We start from the raw sequence: 15,637 nt of genomic DNA, 5'->3' as shown, positions 1-15,637 counted from the left end.
AATGGCTTCCATTCCAGTAGCCCAACTTCAGCAAGTCGCCAAATAATGTTCAAGTTTATATCACTTCGAGTGATATAATTCTAGCTGCAGTTGTTTGGAAGAACATGTTTAGAATGGCTGCAGGGCAATCTCGGGAGCAGCTCACAGAGTGTCTAGGTTTTACTTCTCAGATTCGCACAGAGCTTAAATGCTTTGGATCAACTTGGCATCACTTTTGCTCTGGAAGGTGTGTTTTATGATTTAGAATCCTTAGATGCTTCTATAAAATGTACACGTCACCATTATACACTTCGCACTTGCCATATTTATCTCTTTCGGTGCCTCTCATTTTTTCCTGCCAAGCCTAAATCAGGTCTCTCTGTCCTTTTGGGTTAGTAACCCCTTCACCTGTTGCCCATCTATCCCTTTTGTAGTCTGTACCATTTTAGCTTATTTCTCATTTTTCTCATTTCTACTATTAGAGAAACCAAGCCTGACTATACTGTGTTGATGGATATCACTACTTGTCATTACTCCATTGCAGTTTAGTGTTCAGTCTATAGGATAGCCTTTTTTTTTTTTAACCTTAGCCATTTTTAAGACGTGCGGACTTCAACTAGCCGTGCTGGGAGTTGAAGTCCAAACATCTTAAAGCTGCTAAGGTTAAGAAACACTGCTATAGAAGCTAAAAACTTGGTATCTCCTTTCATAAACGATCAATCATTCCAAATGTGTTCAGAATAACGTAGGCACTATTATCATATCTCTCATTTGGTGAGAGTGTGTTTGGGTAGGGTGTTTTGTTTTCCTTAGCACAAATGTTTTGGTTAGGTGTTGCTTTTTATACTTGACCCAGCCTTTCCCATCTTTTTGTAAAGGAAATCCAAAATATCCCATGCAACAAGAAATGATGATCATAAACTGTTCAAGCGCTTTTGGGTTTGCTGAGGCGAGCAAAAAGGGTCTAAGAATTTATACGGGTAATCCTTGACTGAGAACAATTCATTTGGCAACTGTTTAAGGTTGCAACGGCATTGAAAAAAAGTGACTTATGACCATTTTTCACACTTATGGCCATTGTAGCATTTTTCCATGGTCACGTGATCAAAATTCAGAGGCTTGATAGTTGACCCACATTTATGACGGCTGCAGTGTCCTGGGGTCACGTAATCCCCTTCTGCAACCTTCTGACAAGCAAAGCCAATGGGTAAACCAGATTCACTTAACAACCGTGCCACTAATTTAACAGCTACGGTGATTCACTTAACAACTGTGGCAAGAAAGACGGTAAAATGGGATGAATTTCACTTAACAAATGTCTCACTTAACATTTGGGCTCAATTGTGGTCATAAGTCGAGGACTACCTGTAGTTTGTTCACCAAGAAATCTCCTTACCCATTCCAAATCTCCCTAGTGATGTTATTTTTTTTAAAAAAAAAAAAACCCAAGTACTCAGATCCTGAGGAAGAGAGACCATCTAAATTTGTATTTTTCCTTCCCCTTTCCCTCTGCCCCCCTTTTCACTTGTATACATGTCCGTTTGCTATCTGTATTCCAAGTGTCTTTGGCATTGTTCACGTAGGTTTCCCTCTGGATTTACTGCGCTGTGAAAGCTTGCTTGGCTTGGACCCTGCCACCTGCAGCAGAGTTTTGAACAAAAACTACACACTGCTTGTCTCCATGGCACCCCTCACCAATGAAATTCGACCTACCAGCAGCTGCACTCCCCAGGTAAGCAAGATCCTTTAAATAAATACATTTCTTTTTTTTTAAAAAATGGCCAGGTCAAGCTATAAGTACAGCACAACACAATGCTAAGTAAATTTTAAAAGTGTTTTGTTTCACAACTTGTTCAAAGTTTCTCATGAAAGTCTGAATGGGTTGAGAAACAAAATACTTTTAAAATTTATATGGTATTGTGTTGTGTTGTACTGTATTTGTAACTTGACCTTGCCATTTTTTTTATTATGTATTTATTTAAAGGCCTATTCTGTCTTTTTTTAAAAAAAAAAATCCCCCACAACTATTCATAGCCATTTATAAAAATCTACGATGTTTCTATTTTTAAAAACCATACACACTTTAAAAATCTGATTTAGAGCTTCCAAATTTACCCAAGAGATACTAAAAGATCGCTCATAATAAATGCACAGGAAGCGTCAAATCCTGTGTGTTTACTATGAGAAATCTTTTATTATCTCTTGAGTGATTTTTTTTTTTTCAGATTGGAAGCTCGAAGATTTAAAATGTTTTGACATTTTTTTCACGATGAGCATATTTTGTGTTTTTTAATAGATAACATTTCCAAAAGTCACGTTGAAAACAAAACTGTTGGAATATAGGACTAATTCCCACAATGGAAGAAGGGATGTTAAAGATGATGCAGTTGTCAGAGGGTGAAATTGACTCTTTTAATCCAAGAGAAGAATCTTTCTAGTTTTGTTTCTACTTCTGGACTTTTTGCTTTAAATTGAAAAAAAAAACATGAAACTGATTTTAGGTGTTCATGATTAGAATGATTTTTTGTTATAGAAATCGCTTGAAATGTCTAGAAATGTGAAGCATGAGGTTGAGGTTGTTACTTTTTTTCATTCTCCTACACTGAATAAAAGTTGGAAGTTTTTTTTTACTTTTTGTTCTCTCTCTCTCTCTCTCTCTCTCTCTCTCTCCCCCTCCTTCTCTCCCTCCCTCCTTTCCTTCTTTCCTTCCTTCCCCTTTCTAACTGTTCTTTTGTATTTTTATCTTATAAATGACATTTTTAAAAAGCCACCATGAAATTGTCTGAGGGCCACTGCAAATGCTGATGTCCATGGCTCTGTTCTTCCTGTGTGCTTTCATTCTGACTTTGGATGCGTTTCTCATCTTTTCACAGCATATCGGGCCAGCTATCCCAGAAGTGAGCTCCGTGTGGTTCAAGCTCTATATTTATCACATAACTGGACAGGGGCCTCCATCCCTGTTATTATCTAAAGGCACAAGGCTTCGAAAACTTCCAGATATATTTCAGGTAGGTGAACTGCAGTTCAAGAAAATATGATCAGGGAGTTGCAGTTCAAGAAAATACGATCCTCTGATAATTTTAGCTTCCGTTATACAATCAATTACTTTCTCCCAAAACATGTTAAGTAGAAGACATTGTAAAAATACGTATTTTAAAGAAGCATGATCCTTATTACATCTCCAACAAAGGGCTGTTTTTGACAGTCATTTTACATCCAAATGTAATGGAGTCCAGCACATTTTAAGTATTATTTTGGGTTACATTAGCCGTAATTTGAGATCCACTGACACACTTGCAACAAAAGTTAATACATTCTCTTGTTGCCTAGACAATATACCTCTGATTCTTTATATTGATTTATTGATAACAAATTAACTACAAAAACAAATATACTTTCTAATCTATATTATTATATTAAGCCTCTCTGCCAAAGATAGTGCCCATGGCAATTATAAATATGGCATTAACAAATATATTACTTGAAAAAGTATTTATTAAATAAATACAAATCAGGTTTTGCATATTTCCTCTCCCAACAAACAGAAAAGGATTTAAGCCAGGTGACCAGGCTGAAAAGAGAACCAAATAAAATTTTAATGGAAAAACGTGCGGGGAAAATACAGATACTGAATTACACTACTGTAGATGTAATATAGATAAATAGATAGATAAACATCTTGTTAATTGGGTCTTAATTTGTCTCTGCATTTGATTCCCAGGGCTATGACCGCTTATTAATAACATCTTGGGGTCACGATCCAGGAGTGGTCCCCACTTCGAATGTGCTCACAATGTTGAACGATGCTTTAACCCATTCTGCTGTCCTAATTCAGGTACAAAGATTTATACACAAATAGACTAACTATGAGTTTTGACAGATTTTTTTTTTTTTTTTTGCCAGGATAGAAGTAGAAAGATGAATAGACAAAGAGTGGCTAGTAGACTGTTCATTTAAGTGTAGCTTATTAGAATTCCTGGTCAGTGTTTGTTATCATAGGGTACAAAGGATACCTTCCAGATGAGTTCGATTAGGTACATCAGATCTACAATTAGATACATCGGTTACATCAGATCAGCCAATAATAATCTCTTCCATATAGTTCAATTTGAAAAACCATCACATTGTTTTATATAAGACATTGACCACCAGGAGGCGCTGCATGACCACTTTTGTTTTTATTGGGAATTGTCAGGTGTGGGTAGCAAGCTGTTACTCTATGAGGCTCTACTGGAATTGAACTCACAACTCTTCACTCTCAGATGACTAGATATATAGAGCTAATTTTAGGAGGTCTGCTGGTATTGGTGCTCAGCAGTTGCAGGACAGAAGTGCTGGATCTTAAAAAGGGCTTACAAACCAGGATACAGACAACCATTTACTTCATTTGTACGGGTAGTCCTCAACTTATGACCATTCATTTAGTGACAGTTGGAAATTACAATGGCATTGAAAAAAGCGATTTAGAACCAGCCCTCGTACATGATCATGGCAGCTCTCCCACAGTCACAGGATCAGAAATTGGGCACTTGGCAAGTAGCACGTATTTATGAAGGTTGCAGTGCCCCAGGGTCACATGATTGCCATCTGTGACTTTCTTGACCAGCTTCCAACAAGCAAAGTCCATTGGGAGGGGAGCCAGATTCACTTAATGATCATGTGACTCATTTAACAACCGTGGGGGATTCACTTAACCGTAACAGCAAAAGAGATTGCAAAATTGGACTCAACTCACTTAGCAACCGCCTCGCGTAGCGATGGACTTTTCAGTCCCAACTGGGATCATAAGCTGAGGATTACCTGCTTTTCTAAGGTGTACCTAGAACAGGGGTCTTCAGACTTGACAGCTTCAAGACTTGTGGACTTCAACTCCCAGAATCCCTCCTCCAGTCATGTTAGCTTAGGAATTCTGGGAGGTGAAGTCCACAAGTCTCAAACTTGCCAAGTTTGAAGACCCTTGTACTAGACGTTCCTATCCTACCTGTATTTTATTCTGACAACCCCGTTGTAAAATAGCGCTTGGAGAGAGTGACAGGCCCAGGCTCCTTGAGAACTTTATGGGCACAGAGGGAGTTGTCCCTGCACACACACACACACACACACACACACACACACACACACACCTTAACCCAACAACTCTGACCAATATTCCAAAATCACAAAGCCATGAAGGCAACTTGGAAAAAGCAGAACCGAAAGTTGTCAAAAGGATGCCAATTTTTTTACCTTACCTCTTGTCTTGGCATTCAGGGACACGGCATACACGGCGTGGGGGAAACTATCCATATTCCATTTCCACTTGATGAAGCAGAACAGCAAGGAGGTAATGGGGGATTTATTTATTAACAGTTCATACGTCATTAAATCAAGAGAAAAACTTTGTTCCTGCTTCATGTGTCTAGGAAGCAGCCTTAGACTTTCCAAGTCTAGAGACTTTTGCAAAGCCTTGTATCCTGAGAGGAAAGCCTGCTCACCATCAGTAATCTTTTTTTTTTTTAATTAAAAGTTTTCTTTCCCAAAGAAAATACTGTAAACTGAGCAAAACAAAAACAGAAACCCCAAATTTGAAGGCGCTGTGAGACATCAAATCCCAAACTGGACAACATTATGCCAACATTCAGTCATTCTCAAAATCTTTTTTTATATCTCCTGTCATTATCTATGGTTTAATTTAGTAAAGTGATTTCATATACTCTTTTTGGGGGGGCGTGTTACATCTAGATTTTTCCCGTCTCAACATGGGTGTCCATAAAGCACTGAAGATGTTGAGGGAAAAGATGGATCTGCAGCACTTATGCGGCTACATCACCATGTTGAACCCTTTCAGTCACCCCGTGAAGAGGAAGCTGAGCGATGCGTCTGAGGAAAAAGGTTGGTCCTGGGTTGTTTTTTTTTTTTTAAATTCAATTTGTGTGCATTCTTGCAAATGGTGGAACAAGATCAGAATGGTAGCAAGATTTTTCTGTGTTTGTTAAGAGGTATGCAGGTAAGAAACATATTCCACAACCTTCTATCCAGAGCCTTTAGTTACAGCCAAGGCAGTTCTTCTGTATGTTGTTGTTTTAACCTGGGGTGTCAAACTCAATTTCATTGAGGGCCACATCAGGGTTGTGTTTGACCTTGAGGGGGGAGGGCTGGGGGGGGGAGTTGTTGGGAGTGTGGCCAGGATGGGCGTGGCCAGCTGGATGCCACTTGCCGAGGTTCCATTTTTGGCCGCAGTGGCTTCCTGCAGCCCTCTACCAGTGAAAACGTAGCCCAGAGGGGCCGATGCAACCTCCCCAAGCTCTGTTTTCACTGGCAGAGGGCTGCAAGAGGCCAGCACAGCTGAAAACAGAGCCTGGAAGGGCTGTGAGAAGCCCTCCCGAGCTCTGTTTTCGCTGGCAGAGGCACAGGGGTAGTCCCGAGGGCCGGATGCAGGCCGTGAACTTGATTTTGACACCCCTGTTTTAACCATTTAATCGTGTCCAACACGTGCCAACTTTATAGGCATGTGCTTTCCATGCGAATCAGTCAAGCACCAGCACCTTTCATTTGTTGGATGTCCACCTTTGTGTCAGTTTTGATGTTATCCAGCCAGCCGGTTCTTTGCTTGCCCCAGACATGATATTCTTCCGATTAAAATCAGAATTCCAATTTTGGGGGAATCGCCCCCCCTTTCCCCCTTCTTCTCCACCTTCCCCTCCCTCGGAGGCCCGAGTCAGGAGTTGCTGCCGCTAGCGCAGCTCCGTGCGGCTCCAGTCCTGCGTTGCCTCAGGAAGGGAAAAGCAAAAAGGAAGAGCCGCGCGACGCTTTGCAACGGCAGCAGCGCCTCCCGGTTTTGCCTTTCCCTTCCCGAGGCAACGCGGGACTGGAGCCGCGTGGAGCTGCGCCGGCGGTAGCAACTCCTGACAGCCCCAGCCGGATACCTGAGCGGAGCCCGGGCGGTGCAAGCGGAGGCCGCTGAGCGGCAGGAAAGGGAGCTTGGCAGCCACAGACCAGCCTCCGTGCAACACACCACTGCCCGGCCCTGGCGAGAAAGCAGCGGGCGCTCCCGGGCAGTGGCCTTGGCCCCACCACCAGGGAAACGGCTGCCCAGCTCCGGAGCTGATCCACACCTGACCGGCTGGAAAGGAAGGGTGTGTAGCATTGGTGTTGTGTGTGTGATTTCTTGGTGCGCGGTGGGGGTCTCTTTTGGCCGGCCCTGATTTTTTTTTTCAGAGGGGAATATCATGCCTGTTGCCCCTTCTTCTTGTTCCTCCAACCATTCCTAGCATCACTGTCTTCTCCAATGAATTTGTACACACAATGTGGCCAAAGTAAATCGGACGTAGTCTTGTGATTTTGGCTTCTAGTGATGTTTCTGATTTTATACAATTCAGCACCTCTGTTGGTTGCTCTGGCTGTCCATAACATATGCACATAATTCACGTCAGCATCACAGTTCAAAGGCATCAATTCTTCTTCATTTGGTCATTCTTGGTGCCCAACTCTCACATCCATACATCCTTATAGGAAAGACTATGGCTCTAACCAGCCTGTTTTTGTATTTATATCAATCTTTCTGCTTTTTCCAGATCTTATTCCTGTTAACCGTTGCAGTGCGACCTAAGGTTAAATAGCGATTGATTTGGGAATAGGAGTAGAAGTGCTGCTGTGAAAAATTTTTGATCTGAGGAATATTTTTGTGTATAATTTTAAGTATTTATTTTCCTCTTCAGAGGATCCAGAGCTTGCCCTGGGCTCAGATGTAAATGGAAGCACAGAATCCTTTGAAATGGTCATTGAAGAGCCCAACATAGATCCTGCTGCTAAACAAAGCCCAGAAGGTAAATCTCATCAAAATGGAGAAGATTTTATTATTGGGACACAGAGAACCTTAAAGGGCATTACACTGAGGTCTATGATGTACTCTGCAGTCAGTGGGTAACCTAGAACAGCAGCCCCCAACGTTTTGGACACGGGGGACCCATTCTGTGGAGAGAGGTTTTTTTCATGGACCAAAGAGGATGGGGTTTTGCACGTTGCCTGCATCCTACAAGTTGTTCTGACCCAAACCCTTTTCCAATAAGACAAACATGAACCAAAGGGAACAGAAACCTTTTAATGAGTCTTACGAATCCCCGGTTAAAAGGCTGCTTGCAAACTAATTAATTTTGATAAGCAGAAACCTCTCCAAAACTGTGTGAGACTGCCAAGAATCACAGATAAGAAATATTTCACAACACAAGAAGTCTTCAAATACCAACTTAAGATACTGTGATGTCCACGAGGCTGAGTTTCAAAACATCTTTGCTTCCTGCAAAGAACGTTCGCTTCACAGCTGGCTTTTATCTTCTTGAAGGAGAGGCCATTACCTTGCAGCCTTACTCCCGAGTCGCCCGTGCTGCTGCAGCTGCTCTTTCCTACGAGCACCCCTGCGCGCATGCGCACTTGGCACGGGCTCCTCAGGAACCTCCTAATCGCTGCTGCCAGCCCCCACAATCTCTGAAGGCAGCAGTCCACTCCCTAATGGTCCTGGCCCCTCATCTGAGTCCTCACTCTCCTCAGCTGTCCACACCTGCTGCCGGCTAACCACAACACAAGTGGGGATTCGCTTGTTTGCACAATCTGATTGCTGTTGACCAGGAGTTGGGACCTCTAACAAGAAGCAGAAGTTCCGATTGTAGATGGGTTGGGCTTTGTGCTAGAACAAAAGGCAGAAGGAGGAAGGGCCACATTGAACAGTTAGTCCTCGACTTACAACAGTTTTTTTAGTGACCATTCAAAGTCAACAATGGTGCTGAAACAAACTGACTTAGGATCGTTTTTCACACTTAACAACTGTTACAGCATCCCCATGTTCATGTGATCAAAATTGAGGCACCTGGCAACTGGCTCATATTTGTGATGGTTGCCGTGTTCCCAGGGTCCTGTCATCCCCTTTTGTGACTTTCTGACAAGCAAAGTCAATGGGGAAGCCAGATTCACTTACCAACCATGGCAGGGAAGATTGTAAAACGGGCCTAAACTCACTTTAACAAATGTCTCACTTAGCAACAGAAATGTCGGGCTCAATTTGTGGTCATGAGTCAAGGATTACCTCCATAGCAGAAAAAGTGCCGAGGATAAATCATTTTTGTTCTCTGCGATGAATTTTCTGAATACAGAGAATGTATTATAAATCTGCTTTGAAGGGTGATTCACAGATGCTGATTTTGGGGAAATAATCAGAAAATGCGGGATTGCTTCCTTTTTCAGATTTTCTCAGTTGCATGAATGGCTGAGCTGATGGTTATTGATGGGAACCATCAACCAGAAGAAAAAGAGACAAGTTTCTTGACTGCTGCTTTTCCACCACTTGTTCATTTGAGTGGAGTTTATTGCTTGGCATAAGCAGTTCAACCTCTTGAAGGTGCAGGTAGTCCTCGACTTACGACCACAATTGAGCCAAAAAAAATTACGTTTTGCTCGGTGAGAAAATTGTTAAGAGAGTTTTGCCCCATTTTACCAGTTCTCTCGCCACATTTGTTAAGCGAATCACTGCAGTTGTTAAATTAGTAACTCAGTCATTCAGTGAATCTGGTTTCCCTATTGACTTGGCTTGTCAGAAGTTCGCAAAAGGGGGATCCCATGACCCCAGGAACACTGCAGGCGTCGTAAATATGAATCGGTTGCCAAGCGTCCAAATGTAAATCACGTAACCATGGGGTTGTTGCAAAGGTTGTAAGTCTGAAAACTGGTCTTAAGTCCCTTTCTTTCAGTGCCATTGTAACTTTAAACGGCCACTAAGTGAACTGTCATAAGTCGAGGGACTACCTGTACAAGAGGAAAAGATCATCATTGCATTATTATTATTGTTGTTGTGCAGTCATCACTCATTACTAACACTGTAATTTGAAGGTTCGAAAAAGGTTCTGAAAAGTGTTAGGGAGGCGGCGGCTCAGTGGCTAAGACACCGAGCTTGTCGATCAGAAAGGTTGGCGATTCAGCGGTTCGAATCCCTAGCACCACACAACAGATTGAGCTCCCATTACTTCTCGCAGCTTCTGCCAACCTAGCAGTTCGAAAGCATGTAAAAATGCAAGTAGAAAAATAGGGACCCCTTGGGTGGGAAGGCCATGTGCCTTCGGCATTTAGTCATGCCGGCCACATGACCACGGAGACGTCTTCGGACAGCTCTGGCTCCTTGGCTTTGTAGCAGAGATGAGCACCGCCCCCTAGAGTCGGAAACGACTAGCACATATGTGCAAGGGGAACCTTTACCTTTTTAACCTTTAAAAGTGTTCAAAAAGTCCTTAAACGTTGGCAGCTGGAGTCCCTTCCACTTTGCCCTTTCTTGGTATCTTTTCAGTCCCTACCACAGAACTGGAGTGGGTTCCCTTGGAACTGAGCTTCGGAATCCCACTGTTCAGCTCAGACCTCAACCGAAAAGTCTGTCGGAAGATCGCCAGCCATGGATTATGCAGCAGAGAGAGGTGAGGCTTCGTTGGATTATACCGAAGAAAAATAAAACAAATTAGCCTTTGGTTACCCGATACCGTATGTAACTCTGTCGCTTTTCCTGTTGTCTTTTGGCAGCCTTCAAAAACTGTTACATTCCAGCCGAAAACTTTCCCTCCAGGTCCTTAGTTTTGTTCATTCATTCCAGGTAAATGTACTGAGATCATATTCATTGATTTCTTAGGCTGATCAACTCCCAGCCGCTCTGGGAAGCTTACAAATTTCTGTGTATCTGGGCTGATGGATAGTTTTTGTCAGGAGCTGAAATGGGAGCGTGTATCTCATGATCTTTGGACTTTGAAGGTTCTCAGTCATCCGGGTCACGGTTGTCCCAAAGGTGCTTTTTCAAGAGGCAACTGGGCTTTTCTTGTTTTTCTTTGAAGACGTTTTGCTTCTCATCCAAGAAGCTTCTTCAGCTCTGACTGGATGTTGGGGAATGGAAGGGTTTATATTCCTTGCAGACAGCTGGTCCTTTGCATTCTTTTTTTAGAGAGCTGTTGAGGCCACTTGGAGGTTTATCTGTGTCCTCAGGGTCACTTGAGTGGTGCAAATGGGTATGGGGCCTTCTTGGAACTGCTGAAAGGACTGTGTTGTAGACTGGCGGTAGATGATGTCTCCCCCTCTGTCAAAGAGAGACCATCTATGTCAAAACTGAACAGCCCTCTCTCAACAGAGGGGAAGGCATATGGCATACAACGGTCCTTCAGTGATTGGTTGTAAGATAAGGACTACCTGTAGTCAAACTGGAATCCTATTGAACCCTGTGCCCCTTCTTCTCATTTAGGAAAACATTTCAACCATGGAGTTGCTGTCAGAGGCCAGTTTTTCTCCTTCTGCGTCAAGTTTACTTTCTCCTCTAACTTCTGCCGACGCCGGGGTTCCACTGCCTGCCAAGAATCTCATGTTTAAGGATGGCGTATTATCGGAATGGAGCGGACGGTCTCCTTCCTCGGTCCTAATTGCAGCCATGCCCCCAGAACACGTAAAGTAGCATGGCCTTCACAACTTGCCTTTGGACTCCTGGTATAACCAACTGCATTCAACTCACAGTGCCAATCTTCTGAAACTTGGGAGGCCGTCACAACGCTGTTCCCCTGCAGTGAAGGTGTTAATAAAGAGTGCGGATGTTACATTTCAGTGGGGGAGGGGGAGGAGGAAGAGGCATTTGGTCTCCCCGTTTCCTGCATGTTCTGTCCTAACGAAAAAGCTTTTGTTCATCCGTTGGCCTGTCTCTTCTCTCAAGACAATCGATCTTTCATTTTTATTTTAACAGACCGTCCCCTTCCAAAGCTTTCTGATCATTGAATTTCTATGCTGTCGCAAGGGATAATAGCAATTTTATATATTAGCAATGCTGACCTTAAATTTGCCTGGTTCTTTTTGTATTACAATAATACTGTAAACAGCTGAAACAGTTTTTGATGTTAGAGAGGCACAAATTATACTCCAATAATGCTCCGTGTTTGTGTCGGTGATTCTGGCAGTGGTCTTGAGGACTAGCAGTACAAGGGACTATCGCCAATCTAGTCTCTGAACTACCTGATTAAAAACAATGGTGGGAAGATTCAATGCTATTTTGTACTGGGTTTTAATCTGAAATTTTGTAAACATCGGCTGATGCCTCATGGGAAAACATTAAGAGGTTGGATTAACATTCTCCTTTCTAACTAAAAACCTGCTGGCACACGGGCATATTATTGTAGAGTTAGCTATGCAACAGTTTTACACATAATGGATTTCATCCTATAAGTCCTCCGTTTGTGCACAATTATCATCCGGTGTGGAATTTGTCTTTGGAAAGCGCCAACAAGCATCCCAAAAGCCGAACCTGGAAAATTTGACTCTGCTCCCTTGGGTTTTCAAGCACACTTCATCGGGCAGCTTGGAGGGGAAAAAAAAGTTAGTCTGAGTTGACAAATACAGGCGACAAGCTTTTTTAACCATGGATGCGGTCCACAAAACCTTTGCAAACCTAACCAGGATATTCCGTGTTCTTGAAGGCAGCATAGGAAAAGTTTTCGGTGAATTCTGTTCAGGGGTAACTGAGACTCTCCAACGAAAAGGCCAAACTCAAGAAAACATTTACCTACCATGTAGGAATAGGCAGATAGAGGAGATACTAAAACCGTAAGCAAGGTATTAAAAAGGAAGGCAAATCTGGTATAGAATTGGGAAGCTTTGAGGATAACCCTCCGGGGGATTTCCTAATTTCACCCGAACATACTGTCCGTACAGGTTGCCTTCCTGTGCGGCTTTCACTCGTTTCAGAGGAATAGATGGAGAGGGGAGTTTTAGTGAATGGCCGCAACGGTTGAGGTGCTCTGTTCATTATTTAAAACGTTAATGGAAATGATTCGTGCTGGAGTCTTTGTAGAGCATATCAGTGTTCCCTTCCTAGAAGGGCAAGAGAAACGTGCACAGTGTTGTTTAATAATTAGTTTTGTAAGGTCGATAACACATTCTGTCGTGCTGTTCTGCTCACTTCAGGATCTTGGCTGTTGCAGAGTCTAAAAATGCAGCTGTAAGAAGTTAGGAATTGGACTTGTTTCCTAAAATCACTGTGGCCTAAAGTGGACGATCCAGGAGTTTGCGGGAAGCATGGTTGGTTTCTTTAACTGGATTTTTTTCTTTCTTTTTTTTAATGCAAATCAGCTGGCTTGAATGGTTGGAGATGTTTGAGGGACCAAGAATTTAGAGAGCACTTATTTGACATTCCAGGAGGATATAGCAAGATACGTATTTTTTTTTATTTTTAAAAAAGGATTTTCTGTCCGTATTTTAAAAATTAGAACTTAGGGCATTGGATATTGTTTCATTTTTTTTCCCCTTCTTTTCCTCCCTCGCATAGAACACGCATACAAAGCACGTAATCCCCTTCTATTTCTATCCACCAATTCTGATACTATTCTTCTGAAGAGCAAGAATAGACAAAAATTGTATAAAGAGCCCCATTTTTATCAACCTTTCTCTCGTTTCTCAGCATTTTATACCCTCCTTTCCCCTCTTTATATTAGGATAGACCTTTAATATTATACTTAACATGCAGCTTCACCTAAAAGTGTAATTTATCACCCACCGTGTCAGTGCTTGAAATACGCAGCTGTTACTTAAGAGCCTTCTAACCAAGAAGGGGGGAAAAATAGGAAGAGAGTAAATATGAAGATTAATTGTAGTTCAGAAGCCAGTTATTGTCCAGTTACGTTGGGAAACCAAATTATTTAGGAAGCAGACCCATTTGAGGGCATAAACAGCAGCTTATTATATTGAAATCTTCAGGATGAAGACCCTCTCGTGGAGATAATTAGATATCTTCTGGGTTCCTTCCAGATTCGATTACAACCCTTCCTAGTGACTTGCCCTTTCTGAATTGCCTTCTTTCAAAGCTCCTGTGTATCCCGTTTGCCACCCTAAAAGACGGCTGCTTTTGGTTTCAATATACAGTTACAATGTGTAGAAGGGAGGGGCCCTTGGTCCTCTTTGAGCCTGCTTGTTTCCTTGCGGTCATTTCATTATCCCAAACTAGGTAACTGATGCTGTTACCCAGTTGGGTAATGAAACATCTGCAAGAAAACGAGCAAGCTCAGAGAGCACCAAGGACTCTTCATTTCAACCCTGAACTACAAATCATTCTCTTTTAATGTATAGAAGATTAAGTTGCTCCCAACCAACACTCTCCACACTATATATAGTGCGTGGGAAAGCGCCAGAATTTTGTTCACACACACACACACGTTTGTATATTGACAAACTAGTGGATTTCCCAAGTGTTAGAATTCTCAGGGGTTTGTTTGTCCTGTTTTTCTTAAATGCAGGATGCACACCCGTACCTAGAAATTCAGCAGAAAATCCTGAAATATCAGAGCTATTCAAGAGATGGACTCCCATCTCTCCTTGATCCAGGCTTCTTACTTGATTCCCGGATGTCAGATAATGCATTCCCTATTCATTTATTATTAGTTACCCTGTAACTCATCTTTAAAGTTTCCATAAAACTACTGGTAGGCCAAGTGCCTCTTTGGATGCAGTTATGCAAGGTGTGAGAATCCAGAAAGGTAACACTTAATAGATACGAAGGAGGTGCTGAATGGTGAATAATGACTATATTATAAGGGGTCCTGAGTGGGTCATTCTAAGCCTGGCCTTTGCTTCACTGACAAACGCCCCCTTCTATAACAGAAAACAGAGCTATACAAAGCAGAGCCTTAATTTGTCATTTGGTGTGTTTTTTTAAATGTGTGCTTATGCTATATGTTAGGGGTTGGTTTTTTTTTTTTTTTGAATGATTTAAATATACTGTGAACAAAGGCAAAATGTTAACATCTGTGCAATCCATTATTATTTTTTAATCTGTTGTTTTTTTCTTGTCCAGAATCAAGTTAGTCATATTTTAGGCCGTAACATTTCTTGGTTTGTCTTTGTGCTTCATTATTAAGATGTAATCTGTTTTTTGAATTTAGAGTAAACCAGGCATCCAGAGATAATATTTTTATTGGGACTTACTTGCTCAGTGAGTTTCTCCAGAACGTGTTTTATTTCTATGATTCTTTTTTTATACTCTTCTCTCAGCTACCTAATCATCTGAATTGTTCCTTTCAATAATCCTGTTACTTTTCTTTGCATTTCCTCACAGTTTTTAATGCTGCTTGTATTTTGAAAGGTTTTTAAAACACGGGACAGTAACAACCAACGAAGCAATCCAGTTTCTTTCTTCATAATCCAATTTTGACCATATACAGTGAAATGTACAAATGCTGGAATTCAGTTAACTTATTGGAACATGTAACATAAATGTTTACGAATAAAATTGTGTTGCTAGTCTGGAACTTTTGCGGATGTCTTATTCTGAAGTTTGAGCATTTTGACGGTAGAATGAATTTACATGTGCAAGTAGTCTTCAACACACAAGCATCCGTTTAGTGACCCATTTGAAGTTCCAAAGGCATTGAAAAAAGTTTTTCTTACTTACGACCATTGCAGCATCCCCAGGGTCACATTATCGAAATTCAGATGTTTGGCAATTGTCATGTATTTAGGACAATTGCATAATGATCCCCTTTTGTGGCCTTCTGAGAGGTCAGAAGTCAGAATCTGGGGAAGCGAGGTTCACTTAACAACTGTGAAAAGAAAGATGGTAAAAGGGGATAAAACTCAATATCTGTCTTGCTTAGCAACAGAAAATTTGGGCTGGATTGTGGTAAGT

General features: G+C 41.8%; 1 protein-coding gene across 1 annotated transcript in view; it reads left to right on the top strand.

The window, feature by feature from the left end:
* Nucleotides 1–15,260, top strand: part of FAM91A1 (family with sequence similarity 91 member A1) — a 39,145-nt gene extending 23,885 nt beyond the window's left edge. Inside the window, exons 16-24 of the mRNA XM_026703629.2 lie at nucleotides 1,563–1,711; nucleotides 2,853–2,987; nucleotides 3,701–3,814; nucleotides 5,230–5,302; nucleotides 5,701–5,850; nucleotides 7,677–7,784; nucleotides 10,289–10,412; nucleotides 10,516–10,585; nucleotides 11,222–15,260. Coding sequence (XP_026559414.2) covers nucleotides 1,563–1,711; nucleotides 2,853–2,987; nucleotides 3,701–3,814; nucleotides 5,230–5,302; nucleotides 5,701–5,850; nucleotides 7,677–7,784; nucleotides 10,289–10,412; nucleotides 10,516–10,585; nucleotides 11,222–11,428 — 1,130 coding nt within the window. The 3' untranslated portion in view covers nucleotides 11,429–15,260. The remainder of the gene's footprint in view (nucleotides 1–1,562; nucleotides 1,712–2,852; nucleotides 2,988–3,700; nucleotides 3,815–5,229; nucleotides 5,303–5,700; nucleotides 5,851–7,676; nucleotides 7,785–10,288; nucleotides 10,413–10,515; nucleotides 10,586–11,221) is intronic.
* Nucleotides 15,261–15,637: the final 377 nt, after the last annotated feature.

The sequence above is a fragment of the Pseudonaja textilis genome, chromosome 3 (assembly GCF_049901715.1).
Source record: "Pseudonaja textilis isolate UNSWEBS1 chromosome 3, rPseTex1.2, whole genome shotgun sequence".
NCBI lineage: Eukaryota > Metazoa > Chordata > Lepidosauria > Squamata > Elapidae > Pseudonaja > Pseudonaja textilis.
The sequence above is the reverse complement of the archived record's forward strand: the minus strand, read 5'-3'. Positions and strand labels throughout refer to the sequence as shown.